Source organism: Megalops cyprinoides, chromosome 19 (assembly GCF_013368585.1).
Source record: "Megalops cyprinoides isolate fMegCyp1 chromosome 19, fMegCyp1.pri, whole genome shotgun sequence".
In the NCBI taxonomy this organism is placed as follows: Eukaryota; Metazoa; Chordata; class Actinopteri; order Elopiformes; family Megalopidae; genus Megalops; species Megalops cyprinoides.
This window is the reverse complement of record NC_050601.1, coordinates 4,774,263-4,799,524: the sequence shown is the minus strand read 5'-3', so window position 1 is coordinate 4,799,524 and position 25,262 is coordinate 4,774,263. Positions and strand designations below refer to the sequence as shown.

General features: G+C 51.3%; 1 protein-coding gene across 4 annotated transcripts; it reads right to left on the bottom strand.

Annotated features, from left to right (window-relative positions):
- Window positions 1-1,091: 1,091 nt before the first annotated feature.
- Window positions 1,092-23,781, bottom strand: pdgfab (platelet-derived growth factor alpha polypeptide b). 4 transcript variants are annotated; one of them, XM_036552965.1, is made up of 7 exons: window positions 23,035-23,781; window positions 21,879-21,975; window positions 16,991-17,104; window positions 13,996-14,183; window positions 4,125-4,251; window positions 3,191-3,311; window positions 1,092-2,188 (listed from the first exon to the last, which is right to left on the bottom strand). In XM_036552965.1, the coding sequence occupies exons 1-6, from the start codon at window positions 23,095-23,097 to the stop codon at window positions 3,238-3,240; spliced, it is 663 nt and encodes a 220-aa protein (XP_036408858.1). In that variant the 5' UTR covers window positions 23,098-23,781; the 3' UTR covers window positions 1,092-2,188; window positions 3,191-3,237. The 4 variants fall into 4 exon arrangements, with proteins under 4 accessions (XP_036408858.1, XP_036408859.1, XP_036408857.1 ...); XM_036552966.1 differs by lacking the exon at window positions 3,191-3,311; XM_036552964.1 differs by lacking the exon at window positions 1,092-2,188 and having other exon boundaries at window positions 3,066-3,311.
- Between the last annotated feature and the right edge of the window lie 1,481 nt (window positions 23,782-25,262).

Below are 25,262 nucleotides of genomic sequence, written 5' to 3'. Positions count from 1 at the left end.
TGAAAGTCTTTAAGGAACAACACAGAACAGCAGCGGGCATCATTTCAGACAACCCAACCGACGAGACGGTCAAAACCGGAACAAACGCTCCGTTCTGGTGATGTTTTGCCAGCCTTCATAAGGGCAGTAGCAGTGCTCTGTCCACAGAGCCCTTACTATGCAACACGTGCAGCACCTGCCCTGGTCCTCTGGTGCAGAGGTGCATTGTGGGAAAGTGGCGATTAAGGGATTCGTTGACATGTTTTGTCTGCCGCCACGCACCAGCCGGCCAACAGCGACTCCGTCCACACACTCCATCGCTTGCCGTGAACTTTGCGCCCTGCAGGACTGAGGAAAGGCCCCGCCCATAATCCTGACGCTGGACTTAACGCCTGACTCATCGATAGCGTGTGACATAGGAGAACTGGTGGCTCACACGCACAATCACAGGAATAGGGGGCTCATGTATATATGTGTGTGTCTGACCGTTTTCTACACAAGGGTGTGTTACCGTATCTATATATGTGTGTACATATCTGTGTGTGCACATGTGCGAGTGTGTGTTCATATATCAAGACATCCTAACGCGTGGATATGCCAAGGCAACCTTGTCAAGGTGTCCTTGTGGGGGGCGCGTCCGATGTGTTGACGGACACAGCGAGCGGACACAGTGCGATGCAGTCACAGCCAGGGGAGGCGGGCATGACAAGAGAGGGGGCGTGGCCAAGGTGGTGGCTGCAGCGCCTCTGCTTCCTGCGTCCGCACGCTGGACACTACAGCTTAGCCTTATGGGATACTTTCAAGTGTGTATAATCCAATATCCAGTTCGTTACTTTTTTTCATTTTTGCTCCTTTCTTTAGATAAAATACATACATTACACCACAACAAAAGATAAAAACATACATACTTCCTGCTTGAATATAAGTAAGCATAATATATATATTTTTTTTTTTACCAAAAATAAAGCATTTTCTGTTTTTGCCCCCTCCCCCCCAAAAAACAAACAATTCTTCCTGTTACACATTTCTAACTGATATACTAGATTTGAGATCCAATACAGTGTAAAATAACAAGGAACAGCGAGTGAACAGAAAAACACTGAGACTTGGTGGTCAGTCAGGTGAGTTCAGTCTGAACAAGACTAGGGCTCTCACTGTCACGCTTCTCTGAGTGTTACACACCTCGTTTCGCTGCTAGCGGGGAAAACTAACAAACAAAAAAAAAAAAACGTTCACACGTATAAATAGTTTATTAGTAGCAATTACTGGGGTAGAGCACTCTCGCCTTCTTTTATGCATCGTACATACTGACGGACATATAATCCAACGAATAACAAATGAAAGGTTACAAAAAAAAAGAAAGAGGATATAGGAGGTTTTGTCTATGAACAACAACAAGAACAACAAAAAAAAAAAAACAACACAGCTCGTCATCCAAGCAAAACCCAGTTCACCACATCCCAGAGATCCCGGGGGTGAGGAGAGAGGGGGGGGGGGGCAGACGAGGAAGGAGAGAAAACCAGAGAAGAAGAGTGTCCAAGAGTTCCACAGCCCGTAGTGTGCGGTACGTTCCAGAGAGGCTGGTAATCCAACCCAATGTCTGTATGTCTCTCTCTCTCTCTCTCTCTCTCTCTCTCTGTCACAACTTCCATCTCCTGTGTCCGGTTCACAGTCTGGTTAAGAGTCTGCTAGCCAACAGTGACCCACGTGGACACAGAACCGCCCACATGGCACCAGCGTATGCCCTGTTCCTGGAGCCCCCCACTCCTGTCCCTCTACAAGGGGGTCAGTCCAGCCCAGAGTGCCGCTCCCAGAGACCCTCCATGGCTTCCCTCTCTTCCTTTGTTGTTTTTTATGATTAAATTTGAACATTTTTCGCAATAACACAGAAACAACCAAGACTAGACTCCTCTGTCCTTCCTCTGTTATGTCCAGAGTCAACAATGTCAGGGTCATGATCGTAATCGTTGTCATCGGTGTTCGATTGATTGGGTCTGCTGCACGCTCCGGAGGAAAATCCCCACCAGTCTTGGTAGGAAAGCACCTTTGGCATTTTATTCGCTTTTTTTGTCTTTTCTGTTATCGTCTCTCTTTTTAAATTTTTTTTAAAAGGTGGTGGCAGGGGGGGAACTGAAGGGAAGCGGACAGACTCCTCTCCTCATCCCCTCCCACACAGAAGTCCCTTGTGCTGCTGGGTCTCACCTCACGTCTGCAGGGAGAGAGGATTAGAGACACACATTAGCACCCCCGTCACCGGGGGGCCACGGCCCTCACACCAACCCTCCAAATGCCCTGTACAAGCACGAAACATTCAGCTCCGCTTTTTGACCGAAAATTCCCCCCTGACACACTTCCCCGCCACACATACACACACGCACGCACACGATTTCTTTATACATTGCCGTGCCTTCAGCTGAAATGAAATCTACAGTTTTTTTTTTTTTTTTTTAATTAAAAGAAAAATTAAATGCCTTCAGATCGTGCTTGCATTGCGTGGCCAGCGGGAAAGCTCATTGGTGCAAGCAAAGCAAGCTGCAACAAACAGCACATTTTTCCCATTCAACACAGACGAGACAGAGAGGGACACGACAACCAGGGGACGCAGAGGCGGAGGAGAGAGTGAGACACTGGCGAGGGGAAAGAGAAGGAACGAAACGGTAGAAGGCAGTGAGTGACAATGAGAGGAAGAGGCACAGAGAGGACAGAGAGGCACAGAAACAAACAGGGACATGCAAAGTATAGATACTAAAGAAAACAGGGACAGAGAGGAAGACAGACAGAGAAAGAGGGGAAGAGGGAGGGAGACTGAAGGAGCAAGAGAGAGAGAGAGAGAGAGAGAGGGGAGCACAGACACAGACACTGAGGACTAGAGTAAAGGACCACAATGGGTAGAACATAAAGACAGTGTTCAACAGTCCTCACAAATCACATAGTCACACACACACACACACACACACACACACACACACACACACACACACACACACAGACACACACAGAGCAACACAGCCGGTGTAATCAGACATGTGCACGCACACGCAGCCAGAACCCTATTCACGCATGCAGAAGTGCATCGGCCCTGTGATCCCAGCCACTTCCATCACACATTGATTTCAGCGTGGCAAGACTGTGATTGGTGCTCCTCCCTTTCCTCTCCCTTGATTGGAGGGCGAGAGCAAGTGATTTGTTGGCTGTCGTGCTAAAGTCCTACCTGCTGATCTCACAGGTCCGGCAGACTTTACAAACTTGTCTGTTTTATTACATGACCAATAAATCCTTGGAGAGCTTAGGTTTTTTGCGTTTCCTGTTCCTACCTGAAGCCCTAGCGGGGCCTGCAAACACAAGTTGGGGGGAAGCAGGGATTTTTAAAAACAAAGAGAAGAATGACAGAAAAAAGCCCCCCCCTGGGGGAGGGAAGCATTTCAGTTTGAAATTACACACTATAAATACTTCAGATTGCTTATCACTTCCCATCAACCTCTTATCTCTTCCACAAGAGGCTTTTGATCAAAGACCTGGATTTACCTGCTGTCAAGGCAGGTAGCCTTTGGACACCACGCAAACACACACACACGCACACTCACACGCCCACACACACACACACACACTCACACGCCCACACACACACACACACACACACACACACACACACACACACACACACACACACGAACAAACACACATGCACACACATAAGCATACACACACACACACTCACACACTCGTGCACAGACACAGACACACACACACACACACACACACCAACAAACACACATGCACACACATAAGCATACACACACACGCACACACTCACACACTCGTGCACAGACACACACACACACACACACACACAAGCATGCACACATAAGCACACACACACACACACACACACCTACACAGAGAGCGCACTCCAGCACTCCTTCCGGCTTTCCCCCGTGTAAACTCACTGACTCGCCGGCACACACAGCCACTCGCACAGCTTACAGTTTTGCAACAGTGCGCTCGCCGCGGGTGTGTCTGTTCTGCTCGGCACACAGTCGTATACCCAGGTCACCCGGTGCAAGCCGAAAAGCCAGACAGGGCAGCAGGCAGGCATGGCGTAACAGGCCCCTGGGGGGGAGGGGATCACAGGTGACGGCGTTTACCTGGGTCTGCCTCCGAGTGCTCCAGGACGTGGTGCTGTGCCGTGCAGACACACTCCAGGTGGTCTTCCAACCTCACCAGCACTTCCCTCAGCTTAGGCCTCCTGCGCACGTACTCCACCTTGGCCACCTGGAGGGGAGAAGAGGAGGGAGGGGGGAGCGTTAACATCAGAGAACCCAGATAGCCCCCCCCCTCCAAGCCAATCAGCATCATCACCCTTCGGCCTGTGTACGGCAGGTCGGCATGGCAACGCTGACACATCTCACGCGGCAGCGGGGCGCAGCACAGACAGACGGGCACTCGAGAGGTCGATTCATAAAAGGGAGCTCGTGGCGTATTCTTGGCAGCCATTGTGTTTTTTTTTTTTTTTTTTTTTTTTTTTGATGTCTGACAGGAACATTCCAGAGGAGGTGATGTATTCGGTCACCGCCTCCCCCCCCCCCTTTTCAGAGCCGCACGCACTGTAAATCAGGTGTGCAAACACAGGAGCGGAGATTCCTGTCCCTACCAGCTCGCACAACACCGAGAGTGCGCCGTGGCGGTCGCACAAGTCACACCCCGCCGGGCGAGACCAATCAATGCCCACCCTGCTCCATGCCGAGGCCCAAACAAGGCGAGGATCTCTCGCCTGCTCGTCCCTGGGCTCGCCCACCGATGGGGACGCTTTGATGCCATCTCTAGATGCCCTCTAGATGCGACACAGCAGCAACACCTGACTGCCCGCGAGAGGCAGGCAGCACATGGAAGCGATAGAGTGGGCTTCTCTCCGGTTCCTGGTCGTGGCACGAGACAGGATATTGACCAGCGATCTGCAATGCTTTACTGCCTTATAACAGGCTCTGATATTCAGGCACACCACCATACACACACCATAACACACACACACACACACACACACACACTAGTACTAGATAAGTGGACAGACAGGGATCCAGCTAGTCCCAGCACAGAGGGACGTGATAGTAGTGTAGGTTCAGGTTCGAACAGAAACAACCATCACAAATAAAAAGCTAGATCCCTTCACTAGATCCCATTGACCTAGACCCACAGAACTGGATGCAGAGGTCACCACGCAGAATTCTGGGAATAGGGCCACCTTATAAAACACGGTCAGAAAGCAAGAGAGAGAGAGAGATACTTTGTTCAAATCCCTTTGCTTCCTCTCATAACTGGCAGGTAGCCCAGCCAGGCCCCGCTCACTGAATCTGTCACGCAGGCCAACCTGTGCAGACTGCCCACCTGTCTCTCACAGCTCAAAACATTCCCATCATGCTTTGATGCAGGCCCATTCTTTCAACTCCTACAGAAAAGATGAGCTGATTCCTTTTAAAACTGATGGGGAGAGACAGGGGGAATAGAGAAAGAGAGAGACAGAGGAAGAGAGAGGGGGAGGGAGGGAGAAAGACTGACAAAGGGAGAGGAAAAGAGTGAGAGTTAGAAAGATGGAGACGGAGAGATTGGGAGAGAGGGAGAAAGACTGAGAATGGGAGAAAGGGAGAGCTGGAGAGAGAAAGAGGGAGAAAGAGAGCAAGAGTGGGAGAGAAGGAGAGACGGAGAGAGAATGAGAGGGGAAGGAGCAGAGGTATGCGGTGAGCAAACACTGTCTAATAGTGTCTGGGTTATGGCCGTGTTTGCTGTTATCAGGGCTGACAAAGTGTGAAAGGGTGAGCAGGCTGTAGCAGGAAGTGTGTGTGTGTGTGTGTGAGTGTGTGTGTGTGTGTGGGGGTGTGGGGGGGTGGGGGAGGGGGGGTATGTGCACATTCCTGCCTCTGTGTCCTCTTGTGGGGGGGGGGCAGGGTTATTCAAGTGTCCCCAGCTTCACCACTGTCACGGGCAGCACTCAAGCTACTTTCATGGGAGACCCTCTAAATCAGCTCTTCAGCTGCGCTGCTCAGAGGAGTGCTGCATCTACCAGCCGCTCTTTCCACCTGAGGCTCGTTAAATCAATTAGCGGACCAGCTGGATTAGGATCAGCTTTTTCCTTTTGTCCTGAAAGGTCTGAAATGGAGATGAGGCCCGAGGAGACGAGGGGCTCTGCTGAAGAGCCCTGCATTAGAGAGCAGCTGTACCTGCATGCCAGAGCTCCCACAACTGACTAAACCACATTCACTACACAAGCAGCTCTTAACCTCGGCAGAACTCCACAGGCTACTCCTCTCTCTGGCTCTAGCCAACATTCACCCTTGACTTTGTCTCCCAATTAAATACAACACCAGGCTTATTCGGCAATCAACGATGTCATTGAAAAAAAAAGTTTTGTAACGACAAGAAGGAGCACTTCCATTAATTAGTATATCCAAGTAAAGGAAATAATCCAGGGGAGAAACCATACAGACATGAACAAAACACCCTTAAGATATCCAGAATGTAATGATACAAAGCAATCTGAATCTATGGTGAACTGAATAAGCCATGAATACATTATCATCGTTATCTCCAGGGCTCTGGGAATGCACTGATCCAGAGACCCAGCGCGTCTGGGTGCAGGGAGAGGTGAGTGGTGCTGGTGGGAGACACAGGCACCCTTTTTTTGGCTGAAGGGGGTGTGCTCCGGAGCTGTGCAGTCAGCCGTCTCAGAGCACGGCCCTGCTTCCGTTGGATACCAGAATGCCAACAGGGTGACCATAAGCCAATCAGAACATTGGTGGTGGTTGCGGGGGTTGGGTGGCTAAAAAGTGTCTGGCTTCTGCCATAGGGGCTGCCCAGTAGGAGGCTGGGGGGGGGGGGGATGGGGGGGGCTGAATGATTAACTCACACAAACAAAGGATCAGTGAAACCTGCACCCCCTGTGGAGTGGCCCGGCAGTGAGCCGGTCACCTTGCCCCCGGCACAGCGGGGTTAAAGACACACCCAGCAGGAGAGCACGGCATGCCAGCCCCTTCTAAAGCCTGCATGTGTGTGTGTGTGTGTGTGTGTATGCGTGTGTGTGTGTGTATGCGTGTGTGCGCGCGTGTGTGTGTGTACTGTTTGTTTCAGTATGCGAGTCTCTCTCGGCCCGAATCGGAAAGCTCTGCCCTCTTTGTCAACAGCCTGCCCTGCCCCTCTCCCTCCTGGCAGGAGGCCTCTGCTCCGTCCCTCTCCCGGGCCGCTGTCCGGATCCCGTCCTGAGCCCGGCCTGTTCTCCAGCCCTCACAGATTCACAGAGCCCGATCTGAACCCGTCTCAGACACACAAGAATGCTTTGTTGCAGGAGCATGGGGGGAGCTGCTAGGCGTGGGGGGGGGGGGGGTGGTGGCCGGTCAAGGCAAAAAGGTTCAAGGGTCAAGGTTTCCCCTTTTTCAACCTGTGTCCCCACGTGACACCTTTCGACCGTTATTTATTTTTAAATTGGACTTAATCTTCCTTCCGATTTAAACGGCCGACCCCCCACCCTCCGCATTGCATTCACGAGTACTATATAAAGATCTGGGCTTCAACAGCGCAACTCACCCCCTCCCCCCAGCTCCATGCACTGTAACTATGAACTATATATAAATCATCAACCTCTAAACTCTGTGGAAAGCCTGGGCCTGAGAAAGAGTCCTGTAGCCGTTATGAAATGACACCCGATCCGGTCGGGGGGATCCAAGGTTTACACTGTAATGAGTGACAACCGACAACCCCCCACCCGGTCTGGGTGCTCTGTGAAGCTCATTGTCCGGGCGGGGTTAATTGGGAGTCGTCCCCCAGTCGTCATCAGCGAGAGAGCGCAGGGCCAAGTGAAGGAAAGTTACCGCTCGCCGTCCAAGGAAAACACCCGGGGGAGGGACGCACGCGTAATTAGCAGCGGGAACGGCATCGCAATAAAGAAAACAAATACAAACTTTCAAAAAAAAAAAAAAAAAAAAAACACTGGAAAAAATACAGGATATTCGCAATTCGTCTGTCAGCAGCTAAATTAAGCTGACCCCCGACCGGCGCAGAGAAAGCGTCGCCGTTGTGAGCCACGACAGGCCGGGGGGCAGCCTGACCGCTGAAGGAATCACATTCGCGAAAAAGCGCGATCGATGTGCGTTCCTTCAGCCATAGGGGGTGCATTTGGAAAAGTACAGAACCGTTTGGGGGGGGGGGGGGGGGGGGGGGTGGTGGAAAAGCTGTCCGCTTTGAAAATGAATGACAAGGGCCAAACAAACCCAGCTTGCTTTTCAACTGCTGAGGGTCGGGCAAGTGGGGTGGGGTTGGAGTGGTGTGGGGGGTGGTGGGGGGGGGGCAAGAAGTGTATTTATCATATCGCACGCAGCGGGAATTCCACCAGAACAAAAAAAAATCTCTATGCAGCGTTTTCTCTCAGAACTCTTAATGTGTCATCGTGTCTCCGGATCCAGCAAAGCGATTCGTTCCTATTCTCTTTCTTCTTTTTCCACTTCTTCTTCTTTCTTTCTTTTTTTAAGCACATTCATCAAATATCAAGTATCAAAGCAGCCTGGAGAATCTTTCCCTCCCTTTTCTGTTCGCGGGTGGAGCGGAGCAGGCGTTCGGTGCCACTCTGAGCCGGAGAGTCTGACACTGCCAGGGGAGCCGATCTCGTTAAAGCCCTCTAACCCTCCGAAAAGAACGTCAAAAAAAGAGAGCAAGAAAGAGGAAAAAAAACAGTCTAATTACAGACAAGAAAGCAATAACAGAACTCTTTGGGAGGGAAAGGCAAACAGAGAAGGGGGGGAAAAAAGAACGCATGCTTTTCTTTGTCATTAGAGGCAATTAAGAGACAGGTAAGGATAGTGTTTATTTAAAGAGAGAGGAAAAAAAAGGGAGAATCTACCTGTCAGTGTGGATAATTACACCTACGGCTGCCATGAGGGCCTGCTATAGCTGAGGCTGGCACGGAGGGGGGGGGGAATGTGGGGGGGGGGGGGGGGGGGGGGGTTAGCTGTGGAGGCGCTGCAGTAAAGCAGCCTGTTAGCGTGCAGGAGCAGGAGAGTACACATGCAGGGGGGTGGAGGGGGGGGGGGGGTTAGGGTCGGGCTGCTCAGGGGAGAGGACACTTCACTGTACCCCCATCCAAACTACTGCTGACGCCTTGCAAAATGTCACTTCTTGAAAAGAACTGAGGGAGAAGAGAGAGGGATGAAGGGAGGGAGGAGAAAAGGCCGAACGAGAAAACAGAAAAACGACACGTGTTGTAAAGGCCGGTTTGCTGAGGTGAGAGGACAATGTAACCCCATCCAAATCTCCCATGGACCTCCTCAAACATGTCACTTATTAAAAGGAAGGGAGGGAAAAGAGAGAGGGGTGAATGGAGGGAGGGAAGGAGAAAAGGCAGGATGAGAGGGGAGGAAAATGTCGTGCGTTATCGCTTTAACAGGCGCATTCCAGCCAGGCCCGGGTCCGCCTGTGATCCCCGCTTTGAGGCCACTCTCTCATCGTCTCCGGTTCGGGGCGTGACCCACGGGGTGAGGGCGGGGGGGGGGGGGGGGGGGTACGGGGGGGAGTGGGGGTGTCAGTGACCCAGGTCTGGGAAAGCGAGCGGCGGCCGGGTCCGGGCAGAAAATACCTCACAGCTGCAGCGACTTCAAACAGAGCACTGTGCACTCCCCATACCCCCCCCCCCCTCCTGCTCGCCCTCTCTCCCTCTCTCTCGGCGCATAATCCGCGGGACACCACACACGTGCATAAATCATACTCACTGTATGGACGTCACTCTTCCTTTTTATTTATAAACCGGCCCATAAATCTGCCTCCCACGCAACTGCGGGACTCCGGCTACTGCTTCCCCAGCAGCTGAGCGGGTCCCACTGCCGTTTAGATTAATGTGGGGCTGGGGGGGTCATGGGGATGACTGCGTGTGTGTGTGTGTGTGTGTGTGTGTGTGTGTGTGTGTGTCCTCTCTCACACTCCCCTTTGATCCTGCCATCCCTCTATAGTTCATTATACAGTAGCCCCTCCATCCTCTCTGGGGGCTCTTTCCTTCTTCAGCTCCCAGTGACGCTCACAGAGGACCTGCGATGGGGGGTGGGGGGGGCGGAAAGGGGGGGTTTGGGTGTCCCTGTAAGTCTGAGCACGTCCCGCAAACAGCGTAGCCAGACCAGCGCTCGCACTCCACCACGTTTCCCCCCCCCCCCCACCCCCCAACCTCCCTAATCGCTTGTGCTCCTCCAATCCCCACCTGACCCAGGTGGAACTCTTTCAAAACTGCATTAAATCACTGCTCTGCCAGCCACCGACAGGCTCAGGAGCAACGGGACATAAGACGACAGACGGAGAGAGAGACAATAACTCTCCTCTCTTCTTCCCGCTCTGCTCTGGGGCCCAGACACAGAGAGGGACGGAGAGAGTGTCTGCAAAGTCAATATCTAAAGGGACGTGGAGACAGCAGTTAAAAAACAGGACTTTTAAAAAAAAATGTTTTAACGTTTTAAAAAAAAAAAATGCCAGGAAAACAGTGGATTCCTCAACTTCGTGCTCGTCTTTTTCCTTCTTCCCCCTCTTCGTGTCCCAATTCTCTGTCCGGCTCCCGGCTCTCTCAAACCTACTTATCTAATCATCTCTCTCTGTTTATTTGTCTATTTATCAAGTAGTTGTTCTTTCAAATTCTTTGTGTGGTTAATGGTTTGGAAGTCCCTCTGAGAGCCGGTCCCCGGCACTGTGTCCCACACCCTGCAGTTGGTTCCCCCTCTGAGAGCTGCTTATCGGCCTAACGGTCCCAAGCAGGCCAGAGTGCGATCTGGCCTCTGATCTGGTAGTGTTCCCTGGAGCATTCCTATTTAAAGTTTCCTCCTCTTTTTATTACATCTCCGCTAAACAGCTCTGGCTTGTACAGGCATGTTTTTTTTGGTAAGTTTTTTTTTTTTTTTTTTTTGAAGAAAAATAACTAAATAAAGTGCGATAGCTGAGATCCATAACGTCGGAGCTGGAAAGAAACACAGAAAATGTGTTCTTTTCCCATCCTCTCCGAACACAAGAAAAACAGCTCAGCACGACGGACAACATTTTTAGCCTTTTAATAAAACACCCCCCCGCCGACTCCTAAAAAAGCACACTGAACCCCTATTCAGCACTCCGAAGGAGGGGAGAGAGGAAAAAAAAAAAAACTTGGCAGCAGACAATGTTCCTCACACACAATATCCCGCACGTCTCTTGACCAAAGCAGCCCGACAGCTGACCTTTTCGGGAATAGAGGACCTCTCTGAGCTCTCTCGTCCGACGCAGAAAAAAGCCCCCAAAAACTGCCAGGCTCTGAGCCCCCCCTACCCCCCCCCCCCATCCCACGGAGAGCTTATCCACCGCGGCGCAGAAACGGGAATGTCAGGACAAGGAGCGGTGGTGGCGGCGGCGGCGCGGAAGAGGGCATTCCGAGAATAGCCCGCTCGCAGCCTCCCTCGCCCCTGTCCCACTCTCTCTCTCTCTCAATGATGCTCATTCAGAGCCGCAGACCTTTCCGGAAAAAAAGAGGGGCGCCCATTGAAGTCTGGGAGACGGTCTCTGTGCATCAAAGGCGGGGGAGGTGGGGGGGGGGAGGATTGGGGAGAGGTGGATGTGATTCAGGCGCGACGGGGTTGACGGGGGGGGGGGTGGGGGAATTGACGGGGTGACTCAAGCCCGCGTGGCCCCGGAACCGGAGCCCCTCAGACGGGCCACTACAATGGGACACTTGTCCCTGCAGATCCTCTCTGAGTCACTGCAGTCCCCCCGCCGGGGCTGGACCGGGCCCGCAGGAGGGATGAAAACCGCGCGAAACCGGAGCGAGGAAAAACCTTGAGCGAGGAGGAGAAGGAGGAGAACTCAGCACTCTCCCGGGGGCTTTCTCCAGCCCCCCCTACCCCCCCAGTCAGCCCCCCTTACCCCCCCAGTCAGCCCGTCCCTCACTCGTGCCGCCGTGTTTTTTTGTTTCTTGTTGTGATTATGGGGGCTATCAGGGCGGCATCTTCAAAATGTCTGCCCCTGCCATGTAACTGCACAACTTTGCATGACTGAAGATAGATAGGAAGATAGGAACGTCTCACTGGCCCGTGACAATCCAGATCAGCGTGATAGAGTGCGACACACATGTATGCACATGCATACACTCTCACTCTCTCTCTCTTTCACACACACACAATGAAGGAACACCTCCAGCCACACTCATGCTATGCGTCTCCTCGGATGGCCTGGTGGAGCGTGTCTCACACGGGAATCTGCACACAGACCGAGCTACATCATCCACCCGATGGTTTTTCTCCATTGGAAAATGGAAAAGAAATCAAACAATTTCTGCGTTGTTCTCCATCCCACAGCAAACTGCACCCCTCTTCTGGGGAGCGGAGGCGGAGGGGGGGAGCAGAAGAGAGGGACCGTGTGCTCTCTGAGGGCAGAGAGCACACGGGGCAGAGCCCGAAAGAGGGGGGTACTAGCTGTCCCCGTCCTTTTCTGTGGGTTCCGGGGGAGGCTGTGAGGTTCAGGGGCCTTGGCGACGTGCTGCCCCGCACCGATGCCCTGGACCCAGGCCAAGCGTCTGGGGCACCGGGGGGAGGGGGCGGAGGGATAGAGGTATAGGGTCTGAGAGCGGGGGGTTGGAGAGAGGAGGCCAGGCTGGCCTGAGGCCAGGGAGGGACTGGGAGAGGGGGATGGAGGGAGAGAGGGTGAGGGGAGTGCCTGAGAGCTCCATCGGTTAGCCTGTCTCCACACCTGCTGGTCTCGCCTCTCTTTCCCCCAGCCTGTCTCTTTGTCACCTGGTGGCGCCCTGCTGCTCTCTCTGCCCTCCCCGAACTCAGTTCGCTGTGTCTGTGCACGTGTGTGTGTGTGTGTGTGTGTTTCTGAGTGTGTTTGAGCTTGATTCTGTGTGCGTACAAGTGTGATGCCAACTGCGTGTTTCAGAGTGTGACTCTGAGTGTACGTTTGCGTATGTGAGTGTGATGCTGTGTATATGTGTGTGAGTGTGATTCTGAGTGTATGTGTGTGTATGAGTGTATGAGAGTGTGTATATGACTCAGCGTGTGTGTGTGTGTGTATGACTCTGAGCGTGCATGTGTGAGTGTGTGTGTGTGTGACTCTGAGCGTGTGTGTGGTGCGTGAGTGTGTGTGTGTGTGTGTGTGTGTGTGTGTGTGTGCGTATGACTGAGCGTGTGTGTATTACTCTGAGCGTGTGTGTATATGACTCTGAGCGTGCACGTATGAGTGTGTGTGTGTGACTCTGAGCGTGTGTGCGGTGTGTGTGTGTGTGTGTGTGTGCGTGTGTATGATTCTGAGGGTGCGTGTGTATGATTCTGAGGGTGCGTGTGTATGACTCTGAGCGTGCGTGAGTGTGTGGTGTGTGTGTGTGTGTGTGTGTGTGTGTGTGTGTGTGTGTGTGTGTGTGTGGTGTGTGTGTGTGTGTGGTGTGTGTGGTGTGTGTGTGTGTGCGTGCGTGCGTGTATGACTCTGAGCGTGTGTGTGTGTGTATATGACTCTGAGCGTGTGTGTGTATATGACTCTGAGCGTGTGTGTGTATGACTCTGAGTGTGTGTGTGTGTGTATGACTCGGAGCGTGCGTGTGTGTGTATGACTCTGAGCGTGTGTGTGTGTATATGACTCTGAGCGTGTGTGTTTATGACTCTGAGCGTGTGTGTGTGTATGACTCTGAGCGTGTGTGTGTGTATGACTCTGAGCGTGTGTGTGTGTGTGTGTGCCTCTGAGCGTGTGTGTGTGTGCATGCGTGTGTGTGTATATGACTCTGAGCGTGTGTGTATATGACTCTGTGCGTGCGTGTGTGTGTATATGACTCTGTGTGCACGCGTGTGTGTGTGACTGTGTGTGTGTGTGACTGAGTGTCCGTGCGTGTGTGTGTGACTCTGTATGTGTGTGACTCTGAGTGTGTGCGTGTGTGTGTGACTCTGTGTGTGTGTGACTCTGTGTGTGTGACTCTGTGTGTGTGTGACTCTGAGTGTGTGCGTGTGTGTGTGACTCTGTGTGTGTGTGACTCTGTGCGCGCGCTGCCCCTACCTTGACGGTGCGGTGCTGCCGGCGGGACGGGTGGCAGCGCATGTTGCTGGTGTTGCAGCAGCCCGTGCAGCGCTTCACTTCCACGCAGGGCGGCCATATCAGGAAGTTGGCGGAGGTGGGGTCCACCTGGCTGCGCGGGATCTCGTAGATCACCGTCCGTGTCTTGCAGACCGCCGGCACCGCCTCCTCTGAGGGGGGGAGAGAAGGGCAAGGGGGTCAATCCAGGGAGGAAACGCTCTTAAGACCCGGCCCTATCACTGCAGGTTCTGACAAAGTGCACAAAGCAGATCCAGAGCTGGACAGAAAGGCAGGCCAGGGGACAAACGGTCACCCAGAGAGTGACCCAAGTTCAGTCTCAGATCCGCTTTTGTGCTGGTGATTTTACTTACAGAGAGCCACAACAAAAAAAATGAGAAAGAAAGAGGTGGGGGAAAAAAGGGAGTCCTTTTAAACATGCGTCTGTGAGAGGGAAAAGGGCAGCTTTTCTCCGGAGCACGAGTGCCCAGGCATGACAGCAGGAAAATACACTGAGAGACCCAGAGGGCCAGTCCCCTATTAGATACAGCCACCGAGAGGAGTGGGCAGGGCACAACAAGGGGGACACTCTGCAAACACAAAGACACATCCCGAGGGGCAGAGAGGGGGAGAGAGAGAGACTGAGAGGGAGAGAGGGGGAGAAAGGGAGAGGGAGAGAGAGAGAGAGGGGGAGAGAGAGAGGGAGACGGGGAGAGAGTGAGAGGGAGAGAGGGAGAGGGAGAGAGAGAGAGAGAGAGAGGGAGAGGGGGAGAGAGAGAGAGGGGGAAACTGAGAGGGAGAGAGGGGGAGAGAGGGAGAGGGAGAGAGAGAGAGAGGGGGAGAGAGGGAGAGAGGGAGAGGGAGAGAGAGAGAGGGGGAGACAGAGAGGGAGACAGGGAGAGAGTGAGAGGAAGAGAGAGAGAGAGAGACTGAGAGGGAGAGGGAGAAAGCGATAGAGAGAGAGGGAGATGGGGACAGAGAGATCTGTCTTATATCTCGCCTCTTGGTGTCGGCACTGTCAGCCAGGCTGCAACTGTGTGACTGTGACTGGAACTGTGTCTCACATTTGCGGAGGGGGGGGGGGGGGTGGATTTGGGGTTGGGAGGGTTTCAAACACACCTGCCTGTAAAACTGTAAAGTGCTCACAGGTGCAGGGCAGAGGAAGCGGAACAGGCACCCAGGGAGGGAGACCTTCAGTCCTCCCACCCCCTGCACTGAGTGCTCACAGTCTCTGTGCCCCCTAGCAGACACTGACACATGGGACCACAGCATGCAGGATGAGCAGTAGATGTTCAGATTCAGATTCTCACTGATCACCACCGCAGCACCTCTGCAGTTTTCTCTCTCTTTCTACCCCTTTCCACCCCTTTCTACCCCTCTCTCTCTCTCTCTCTCTCGCTCGGTCTCTCTCTCTCACACTCACACGCTCTCTCACTCTCTCTCTCTCTCTCTCGCTCGCGCTCTCTCTCTCTCTCTCTCTACACCCCCCCATCTCAGCTTCCTCTCTCAGAGGGCCCTGCATGCTCCTGAGGTCAGAGCAGGTACACCAACACACACACACACACACACACACACACACACACACACACACACACACACACACACACACACACACACACACGCACGCACACACACACGCACAAATACACGCGCACACACACACGCACAGACACACACACACACGTACACACACGCGCACAAATACACGCGCACACACACACACGCGCGCACACACACACACGCACACACACACACACACACGCACACACGCACACACACACACACACACATGCACACACGCACAGACATACCACACACACACACACGTGCACCCACACACACACACACACACACACACATATGTGAGTTGTGTGGTTGAGTCTCCAGGGCAGCACAATGAGCTCACAGTACCACATGTCCTCTACTGTGGGAACCAGAAACACACATACGTATATTCTAACATATGCTTTAAAGATATACTGCTCATGGTCGACCAGGTCCCAACACACATAAACTTTCACTGCTCCCAACCAAGTGAGTCCATACCCAGTACAAATAATGGTAGCCAGCTCCCAACCAAACGGGTGAGTTTGGACCCAGTATGCACAAACAGCACAGGTGGCTCTGTGAGTCTGAGCACACCGAGGACCTCTCGAACCCGTGTTCCTTCCCCGCGCACGATGCTGAACCAGGTGATTCAGCTGAGCGTGCAGCAAGCTGCGACTTGAGACCTGAATGCCTGGAATTCCCTCGCTCGGGGATACATTTTTCTCCCGACATCAGCGAGAAAGAGAGAGAGGGAGAGAGAGAGGGAGAGACTCTTCCCCCCGCCATACTCCACTTCCTGTTTCTCAGTTCAGTCATGCAGTGTGAAGGACATCTTCATTTAAGGCCTGCTAACTAGGGATACATCCCATGAAATGCTTCACAGCAACAGTCAACTCCAAAAACAGCAGGCTACACACCCACAGAAAGGAGGATATATCCTGACCTGTGTATAAGGCTGTGTATTAAATCATTACATTCCATTCTTGTCATTCAGCAGACACTCTTATCCAGAGGGACTTACACAGGTTACCGTTTTACACGTTATCCATTTATACAGCTGGATGTTTACTGAGGCAATTGTGGGTTAAGCACTTTGCCCAAGGGTACAGCAGTAGTGCCCCAGCAGGGAATCAAACCAGCAACCTATCAGTTACAAACCCTGGTCCTTACCACCATGCTACACTGCCACCCACAACCATTAGAACACTCCAGGAGTGGTCACTTTGCTCAATACTGGCATATCCTTTTTTCCTCACACACCTTTATAACAGGAAAAGGAAAGGTTGGAATCCAAGGAATGGATTCTGAACAAAGACATGGCAAAACAACGACTCCCAATGAGAAATTAAGAGAGAAGGAGCGAAAGGAGGAGAGGGAAAAACATGCAGGAAAAGGGGGAGGATCGGAGCATCTCTACAGCGCAGAGGCTTACCGATGCTCCGCTTTCTTCTGGAGCGGATCTGAGAGCTCTTCAGGTCTGAGTAACTGGAGGAGTAGTCCTTGTGGTACTTGTGTTTGGTCTCTTGAATGACCTCATTGCCGACACCTCGTCAAAAGAAAAACACGACCCCCGCATTATTAAAACACACACAATTAAAACAGGGAGACACCCCCCTGTCAGCTAAACCCTTCCCTAACAGAGGATTTTGCAGGAACCTAGATTACATCTGTGGGAAAATATGAAGCAAGGGAAAGCCTCTGAGTGGACATAACTTGTTCACAAAATCCTTACAAAATAGTCTTTAAAGTGACATTGACAGTGTGGCTGCTTGCTATGTCCAAAAAAAAAAAACTCAGAGGGTCAATTTTCAAATACATATTGATGTTTTATTTCCATCAAACAGCAAGTAAATGTTGATTTCAAATCAGGCATGCATTTTAAAATGTGTTAAATGGTGACTGCAAGGTAAACTCCCTCTCGCTTTTCGAGCGCGGGGTCCCTCGGTAACCGTTAAAGCAGAAAAGTTGACCGCAGCCGCTAACAGCTCGCGGCTGCGTGCCCCTTAGGCCTCTGTGAGTTTAGCGAGTGTGTTTTATCCTAACTAGCAGTTGGTGCTAATTGTCTGCTCCCTCGCTGGCGTAATTGGCGGCTCAGAGGAACACTGAGCCGTTTCATTTGCGCCGCGGCGAGCCTGCTGACTTTGCACTTCGGAGTATGCGCCGCTCCGGCTGATTGCAGGGGTTTGACGCCGCTCTCGCTCTCATCCGCTAAAGAGAGAAAAAACTGCTCGTCCCTCCCCCTGCGTCCGGGGCGGCCCACATCCCCAGCTGACACGCACGCTCCTCCCGCACTACAGCAACCTTATTTGCCCCCCCCCCCCCCCCACTGTGAGGCGAAAGGTGACCCGACTCCCCTTCCCCAAAATACTAAAGACCCCACGCTCATGGTGACTCCGTTTGAGAGGGGAGCCCCAGACCCACTCCTGGAACCTGATTGGTTGTTCCCGGGTTCCCAACTGGGCGAGATCTTCAGCTCGTGAGAACAGCATTAGGCAGTCACATGACTGTGATGTCACAGAGCTGCTGTTTGATGGACCCAGCCCTTTCACAAGCATTCGCTTCAATTTGCGCTTCCCTTCCCTTTTACCTCTCACATGCCTCAGCAGCAGGATGCAGCAATAGGAAGTTTTTTATGAATGGTGAGCCATGCACAAAGTCCACAGCCAACTGTTCTTCTGAAGCGTTTGTAGTGAGGGTGTACCCTCCAGGAACAATCCTCCCCAGCCCATCGGCGGCCTTCCCTCCCTCCCTCCCTCTCTCCATTGCCATAACGACCTGAAGCACTGTGCAAACCATCAAACAACGCTGTCACACAAACACAGACACCTCACTTTCCCAAGTCCTTTCTGCTCCAGTTGATGCCAGAAGGGTCTCTTTACCTTCTCAACACAAGCTTTCGGCGTCTGTAACCTTCTCTGTGCGCCTCTCAGACCCCTGTTTGTTTATTTATTTGACTCTGCTGCTCTGGGTCCGTCTAGTTCCTGCCCAAATATTGTCCTGGCTGTAACTGTGGAGAAAGGGTGTTTCCGTCTGTCTGTCACATGGCCCGTCACAGGGCCTCTGACCCACTGCGACTCCAAACGTAAAGGTCTAGCGGAGCTGTTTACCTCCTGGGCTGCACTCTCTCTCTCTGGAGCCGAACAGGGGCACTTGTTTTCCTAATTCCACGGCACTCACACACAAAGGTGGCGGACATCCGTCAAATAATTGGCACGCAGACATACACCCACACACACACGTATACACAGGCACTCTCTACCGCATTAGCAACACTGGCTTTGACAGCTGCCAGATTTTACAAACCTAACAACCTTTTTAACGGCGTGGGTCACTGGCAGACAGCTCCCAGGGCACGAGCGCCCCAGCCCCCCCACAAACCCCCCCCACAGCCCCGTTACCGCGTCACGCCTGTGGCCTCTTGGAGACAGGACTTGTCAGTGCGCTGAATTTGGATGAAGGGAATGAGGAGAGGGGGTGTGTGTGTGTGTGTGTTGGGGGGGGGGTCGTGCAGTAAATAAAGAACTCCTTTATGGACTGACTTTTTTTTTTTTCCTAACAACAAAAGGACCTTTTTTTGTTTTCTTTTCTGCAAGTTAAAAAAGGAGCAGGGTGGCAGTGGGAGAGAGGAAAGAGGACAATAGAGCCGCGAGACCTCGGCCTGACACAGGTGACTGGAGGGAAATGACAGGACTCGGGCCTGCAGAGAAAAGGGCCTGTCTCTCGCAATGAATCATGGGCGCTTCAATGACTCCCCAGCTCTCCCTTCGTTAGCCAGAAGTCGTCAGTAATCCCCCACCCCGCCCCCCAATGCCTTCTTTTTTTCTAAATGCCATGCTACTCTAGTGCTGTGTCGACAAGATTACCACAGGGCGCTGAAAGGACTGAATTTCACAACTGAGCCTGTCTTGGTCCTGGGCAAATTATTCTGTACATCACCAGCAGCAGGGCTTGTGCTGATCTGGGCTGGTGACCCTCCTGTATTGAGGCTGCATGGGTAAATATGTTATGTTACCCAGCAGCTAGGGAAAGGAACATTAATGATGGCATGGCTTTTTAAAAGCTCATGGCCGTGCACACAATCCGCTGGGCATGTTTGCCGTTCTGTAACGTCTGCCCCGGTGCCCCTCACACCCCCTGAGAAACAGAGACAGGATCCAGACCTTTCAAGGCTCGATCCTCTGCGTGTTAAAGAGCGAGCCTTGGACCGCGCTCCTGGACTCCGCCGCAAACGGGGGGGGGGGGGGAACTAGTGCCTCTTACGTAAGCCAGGAGGAGCAGGCACTGCCAGACTGTAGGACAGGCTGTATCAGCTGTCACCCTGCCAGCCAGCCTCCACGCAACTCAAGACAGGACCCCTGAGGCCTCCCCGCGTTTCGGGGGGCCTTCTCTCAACACAGGCTCCCAAAATAAAGCAGAAGGTGACCTAACAAGCTCCTGCGCCCCCCCCCAGCGGCAGCACCAGAACCCCCCCCCCCCCCCCCCCCCCCCCCCCTCCCCAGGCCTGGTGCTATGGGGTGCTTAGAGGTGCACCCCCTGATAGACCTCAGGGCACCCCCAGTTGTCTCCTTATATCCTGATGTCTACATAGTATTTATGACTTTTTGTGCACGCCCGTGGATTGCAATTGCACCCCTGTGTATTTCCTCCCGGCGTCCCCACAACCCCCCCACGACGAGGTCAAAACGTAAGAACAGGAGCACCTATCTACCCCCCCACACATGTAGAGGTGCACTGTCTGGGGATTTCATGAGTGATGGAGTCCAGGGTTCAAAGCCCGGCTGGGGTACAGCCCTTTTCCTCCTTAATTACGCTGCCTTGCAGGTGTCATGCAGCCAGCGGTGGGCTCGCTGTCCTGCCGCTCACAACAAAAACCCCAGAAAAATACAGCCCAGTCAAAGGTTTCTAACGGCCCGCGCTGGCATGCTGGCCATGAGGCAGATTTATGTGGTCGTAATAATAATCGGGGTACTACTAGTTTAGGAGAGCGGTATTTTAATTTGATTATAAACACCTCTTCTCATGCCAGGTCACTTCAATGGAAAACAGGGGCTTATTTTGCACTCTCTTAATCATTATGCTTCACAAACAGGAAGTGTAGCTCCAATCTATTGGCAGCAAAAAAAAAGACAAGAAATCTTTGGAATAACAACACAACAACAGACTTGTAATGCAGCTTGGCTTTGCCAATAATGATCATCAGGGACAGTGGCATGTTGGATACATTCCAGGTATGGTGGTTATTTTCCATGATAATTATAGCAATATAATCATAACGGAGAATGAAGATCGTGATGTTATTAACAACCTATGTGCCGGTATCACCAAACTGTGAGAAAGCCAGTCAAAGAGACAGTCTGTAAGAATACAAGCTCAAGTGAACGCAAACAACACGCAAACAACGTTTGCCAGTGCAAGCTGTAACATAATCTGCCTGCAGGAGAGAAACCACCTCCCACATGAACACGCACGAAAGTCAGGACTGTAGCGCTGTCACGCGTGTTTTGCTCTCGCATACAAGGCATATATTTCCATCAATGCAATAAAGCGAGATTACAGCGGTGACAACCTCCGAAGGAATGTGGTCAAACAAATACGCAAGTGAAAGTCCGTGACTGCCGTATGCGCAATTCTCCGCCCCACTCCACCTATCGCAATTTCAGCGTAATCAGTCCAGAGTACCTTTAAGACCGCACAAACACAATCACAGCTGCAGCTCCACGAAGAAGGATCTTGGTCAAATCTTTCCTTAAAGAGACCCCTTTAATACCCTTGTCCTGGTTCAAACTATTTCCCTGCAAGTTGTCCGACATGATCATCATACTGCCAGTGCGCTCTGCTTGATTTGTCCGCACTGAAGCGGTGAAGTGCTGCCGCAGATATACTGAAAACCCGCCAAAGCTTATATCTGTCAGGGGGAGAAGGCACGAAGCCTGTACTTGTGGCGCCGTGAGCAGCAGGACAAATCCATTCATTTCTTAGCAACAGCTGGTGAAGCATGCTAGTCAGGCGAGCCGCTCTGAGGTTAGGCGCGCGCGGCTCTGCGCTGCTTTTACCAAGAAATAGCAACAACAATAAAATAAAAAGGACGTTAACGTTGCAACGCACGATTAAGCTTGTTTTCCTGCTCACTCGGTCGGCCGTTACATTCGCACGACCTTCCGGCGTGCTGGCTCTATTATCGTTGTTTTCGCCTTTAGTTTTATGACACCGCTCCCATTAACTTAGAAACACAGAGGTGAACACGCCTTAGTAGCGCTGAGTAAGACAGATTCAGCCCCGAACAAAGTTCAGTGAAAGTAAAATCAAGACGCGGAATTTACCTACGGAGTCTATCTCCAGGAGCCGCTGGAGGTCGCTGATGCTGCGGATTTCGCTGTGAGACAGTCTCTCGATCAGCTCCTGCGGTATCTGAAGTTCCTACGGGCAAGAACAAAGCAAGAAACCAAGGAGTAGTTAGAGACCCAGAGAACAGCCATTTATTCCATGGTGAGCATAACCCACGCCACTAAAGCGCCGTGCAAACTTCCACATTCAGCCTGACGCCGACCTTAAAAATCAAGCATGTTTCCAAAGATGACCGGACAAGCCCAAGTGCCGCATCCTGCCCTTGGATTTGATACCCAAGCCGGGCTTGCACTTGTTGCGGGTTGCCGTGCTTTACTGAGGACTGGAAAACATTTCACCAGATAGGAAAAAGTGATTTCCTTCGCATGTGCTTGTACGAGATGGCCAAAACGTTGCTCATAAGCACAGTATAAGTTATTTAAATAACTTAAGTAGTCGTGGTTTTAAACGGGGCCGCCAATAACCTCTTATTAAACGGGATAGCACATACGAAAGGGAAGATAAGATAATCCTCTGTGTACACTCGTGCTTAAAGAACAAAATGCGGTCTGTGAAGTCACTGTACCCGTTACCGACCACTGGATGGTCATGCGATAACTTATAACCTGGAGGCTGTAAGTTAGTGTTTGCAGTTTACTGCCAGTCGCACTGACAACCTAACGCTGGAGGAGTTAAATATATCACATAAATTACGACACGCTGACACCGTGCTGCAGAATAAATCCAGCTGACGATAGCTGCAAAAGGAAGCGCACCGTGCGCAACGTTACACAGGTTACATTGTGTACATTACAGGACATTTCTGATCCGCAACAGGTTCGGGGGAGTAACGCCTGACTGGCGTGTTTTAGTCATTATGTTGTAACTTAGTTGGTGTCACCATGTTGTTTGCCGCGCTGTGCAACTCTCCCCTTCTCCCTAGGTAAAATGCGCGCACATTCAAGGATTCCGAGCACCGGGTTCACACCACGCGCGCGCTCGCATACACACACACACGCACGCACGCACGCACACACACACACACACACACACACACCAGCGACAGCGTGTGACATGGTGACTTCTCAGCAAAGTCTGCCACCATAAAATCGTTCCGCGGAGTTGCGAATTTGCCAACGGTACATGCTTTACCTCAGCAGCGACGTGCAGCAGGTACGAGGCGCAGAGGAGGAAGCAGTAAAGTGCGGTTCTCATCTCCCTTTAATTTTGATTTCCCCCAGAACAAGAAAAACGTATTCTGCAGGAGCCGCAAAGTTGCTCCTTGCCGCGGGGAATCCAGTACCATCCCTTGCCGAGGGTAACGTGTGAGCAGACCTCCCGACAGCCTTCGTCCACGCCGTAAATCGCACTTCTCGTATGCCTGATGCACTTTTGAAGTTCCCTCAATGTTTAAATCGATGTTTATTCACTTTAAGATCTGTACTCTCCGCTGCCCCGAGCCCTGCTTCTTTGATAGCAGTTGAACAGGCGGTAGATCAACATGGTCCTTCAGGTCAACAGAGCCGTGTTGAAAAAATCCAAATTATGGCAAGCATTGTTGTCTCTCAAATAAACTAACACAGTTAATATTTTATTGATATGGACATTTGTAACAACAACCCTTAGCCCTTAGGTTCACAAAATTAAGATAGACACCGATGATTTTTATATTTTCTAGAACGAAACTGATATAAATTATTCGCTCAAGGTTATATTGTGATCCGTGCAATTTGCTCTGATATATGACCTTAAAAAATTGTGCGACGTTTTATAATAGTACAATCCACGGTTGACGTCCAAAGCGCAATGAGAAAATAGTTCGGAGAAAAAGTTTTCAGTATCTTTCTATCCCGGTACTTGCAGCAGGAACATATCCCAGCAGATCCTGTGAGGTCTTGGACTCTGTAGTGAATGAAGACTGAAGTGCGTCTGAGCTAAAGAATATAGCTGGTTGAGCTGCGCCTCTGACGCCCCTCCCATCGCTCTCCGGTAATCTCACACACCAGGGATCTGGTTGGTTGGCCACCGAGTGTAGAATGTACCCCCTCAACGAGTCCGTGCATCGAATTCGGAAGAAAACGGTCTGGAGGTTGCGCTTGGAATAGAAAACGTATTATTATTATTATTATCATTATTATTATTAATAATAATTCTTATTATTAACAACAACAACAACAACAATAATAAGACTTGTACTAATAACAACAATAATAGTTTAATCTTGGAACACTGTTCTTGTTATAACAAGTTTTAGGTTTGACACAGCTGTAAGTTTGGGTGTTTTTTTTTCGTTAGGAACACCAGTGTGCTGACATTAGCCGGAGAGTATGAGTCTCTAAGCAAATAGAGATCGTTCTTTTTTCCTGCCAGATAAATCTTGAGGTTGTGGGTAAATGGTAGATAATTGGTTAACATACAGTTGGAATTCATGTTTAGACTTTCGTTTACTCTCGTGCGTGTTTGTTTTACGCTGAAATTAGCATCAAAAATAATTTACAACCCAAATGTCAGGTTGTCGCCAAGGAGTGCCACACTTCACACAAAGTTTAATGACCTTTAATGAGTTTAGGCTGAGTCAAGGGGGGGGGGGGGGGTGTTGGTATGGTTTTTACAAAAAAAAAGTAAGCACATGTTTTTGCACGCACCTAACTTTCGATATTTATTTAGAGTCGTGTGCAAACGCACTAACACATCTCTTTCATTACAGTGGCAGCTATGCATCCAGTAACACTTGCACACGCAAGAACGGATGTGTTAACAACAGCAACCATTAACAAACACAACAGTCATAATAGCTGCGATAGCAGGCAATAACACCTCGCACGTTTACCTCTCCGACTTCCCTTTTCACTCATTAAAAAAAAAGCTTTTGACAGAGGCAAGAGAAGTAATCGCCGAAAGGATATAAATAAGACCAGCTGCGACATGCTAAGGCGAAATCTGTGGACGTTAAGGTTTCTGCGCGCTACGCGAACCTCGCGGTAAACTCAAGGAGTCACATGACTTACCAAGGCCTTGCAGGGTGATCCGGACGGAAACCAGATCTAAAAAACGGACAAAAGAATGATTACAAGGAGGGACCCTGCCTGTCAGGGTAAGACAAGTGGTTGTGCTGGTCGCCAGCGAGATTTACAAAGTGTGTTATGGATAAAATCAATACATGTGTTCCTTCTTAATAAGGCAAGGGGAGGCGTGGGTGTTGCGCCAACGGTTTTAGGCTCGGGTCTCTGGCGGGCTGCTTCGGACCGGTACTTATCAAAACGTGTAAACAATCGTAATTTTCATGGGATAAGACCGTCTGGTTCACAATGAAACGCTGAAGTAACATAATTATGATACTTAATTATTTGTATATTGTACAAATATCATCATTATCATTT

Excerpts from the sequence above, each read along its gene's own strand:
- pdgfab (XM_036552965.1), bottom strand. The coding sequence starts at position 23,097 with ATGAGAACCGCACTTTACTGCTTCCTCCTCTGCGCCTCGTACCTGCTG. Across the intron at positions 21,976-23,034 it reads TGCTGCACGTCGCTGCTGAG|GAACTTCAGATACCGCAGGA; the intron begins GTAAAGCATGTA and ends TCTTGCCCGTAG. Across the intron at positions 3,312-4,124 it reads GCACTCGGAGGCAGACCCAG|GCCCCGCTAGGGCTTCAGGT; the intron begins GTAAACGCCGTC and ends TTGTGTTTGCAG.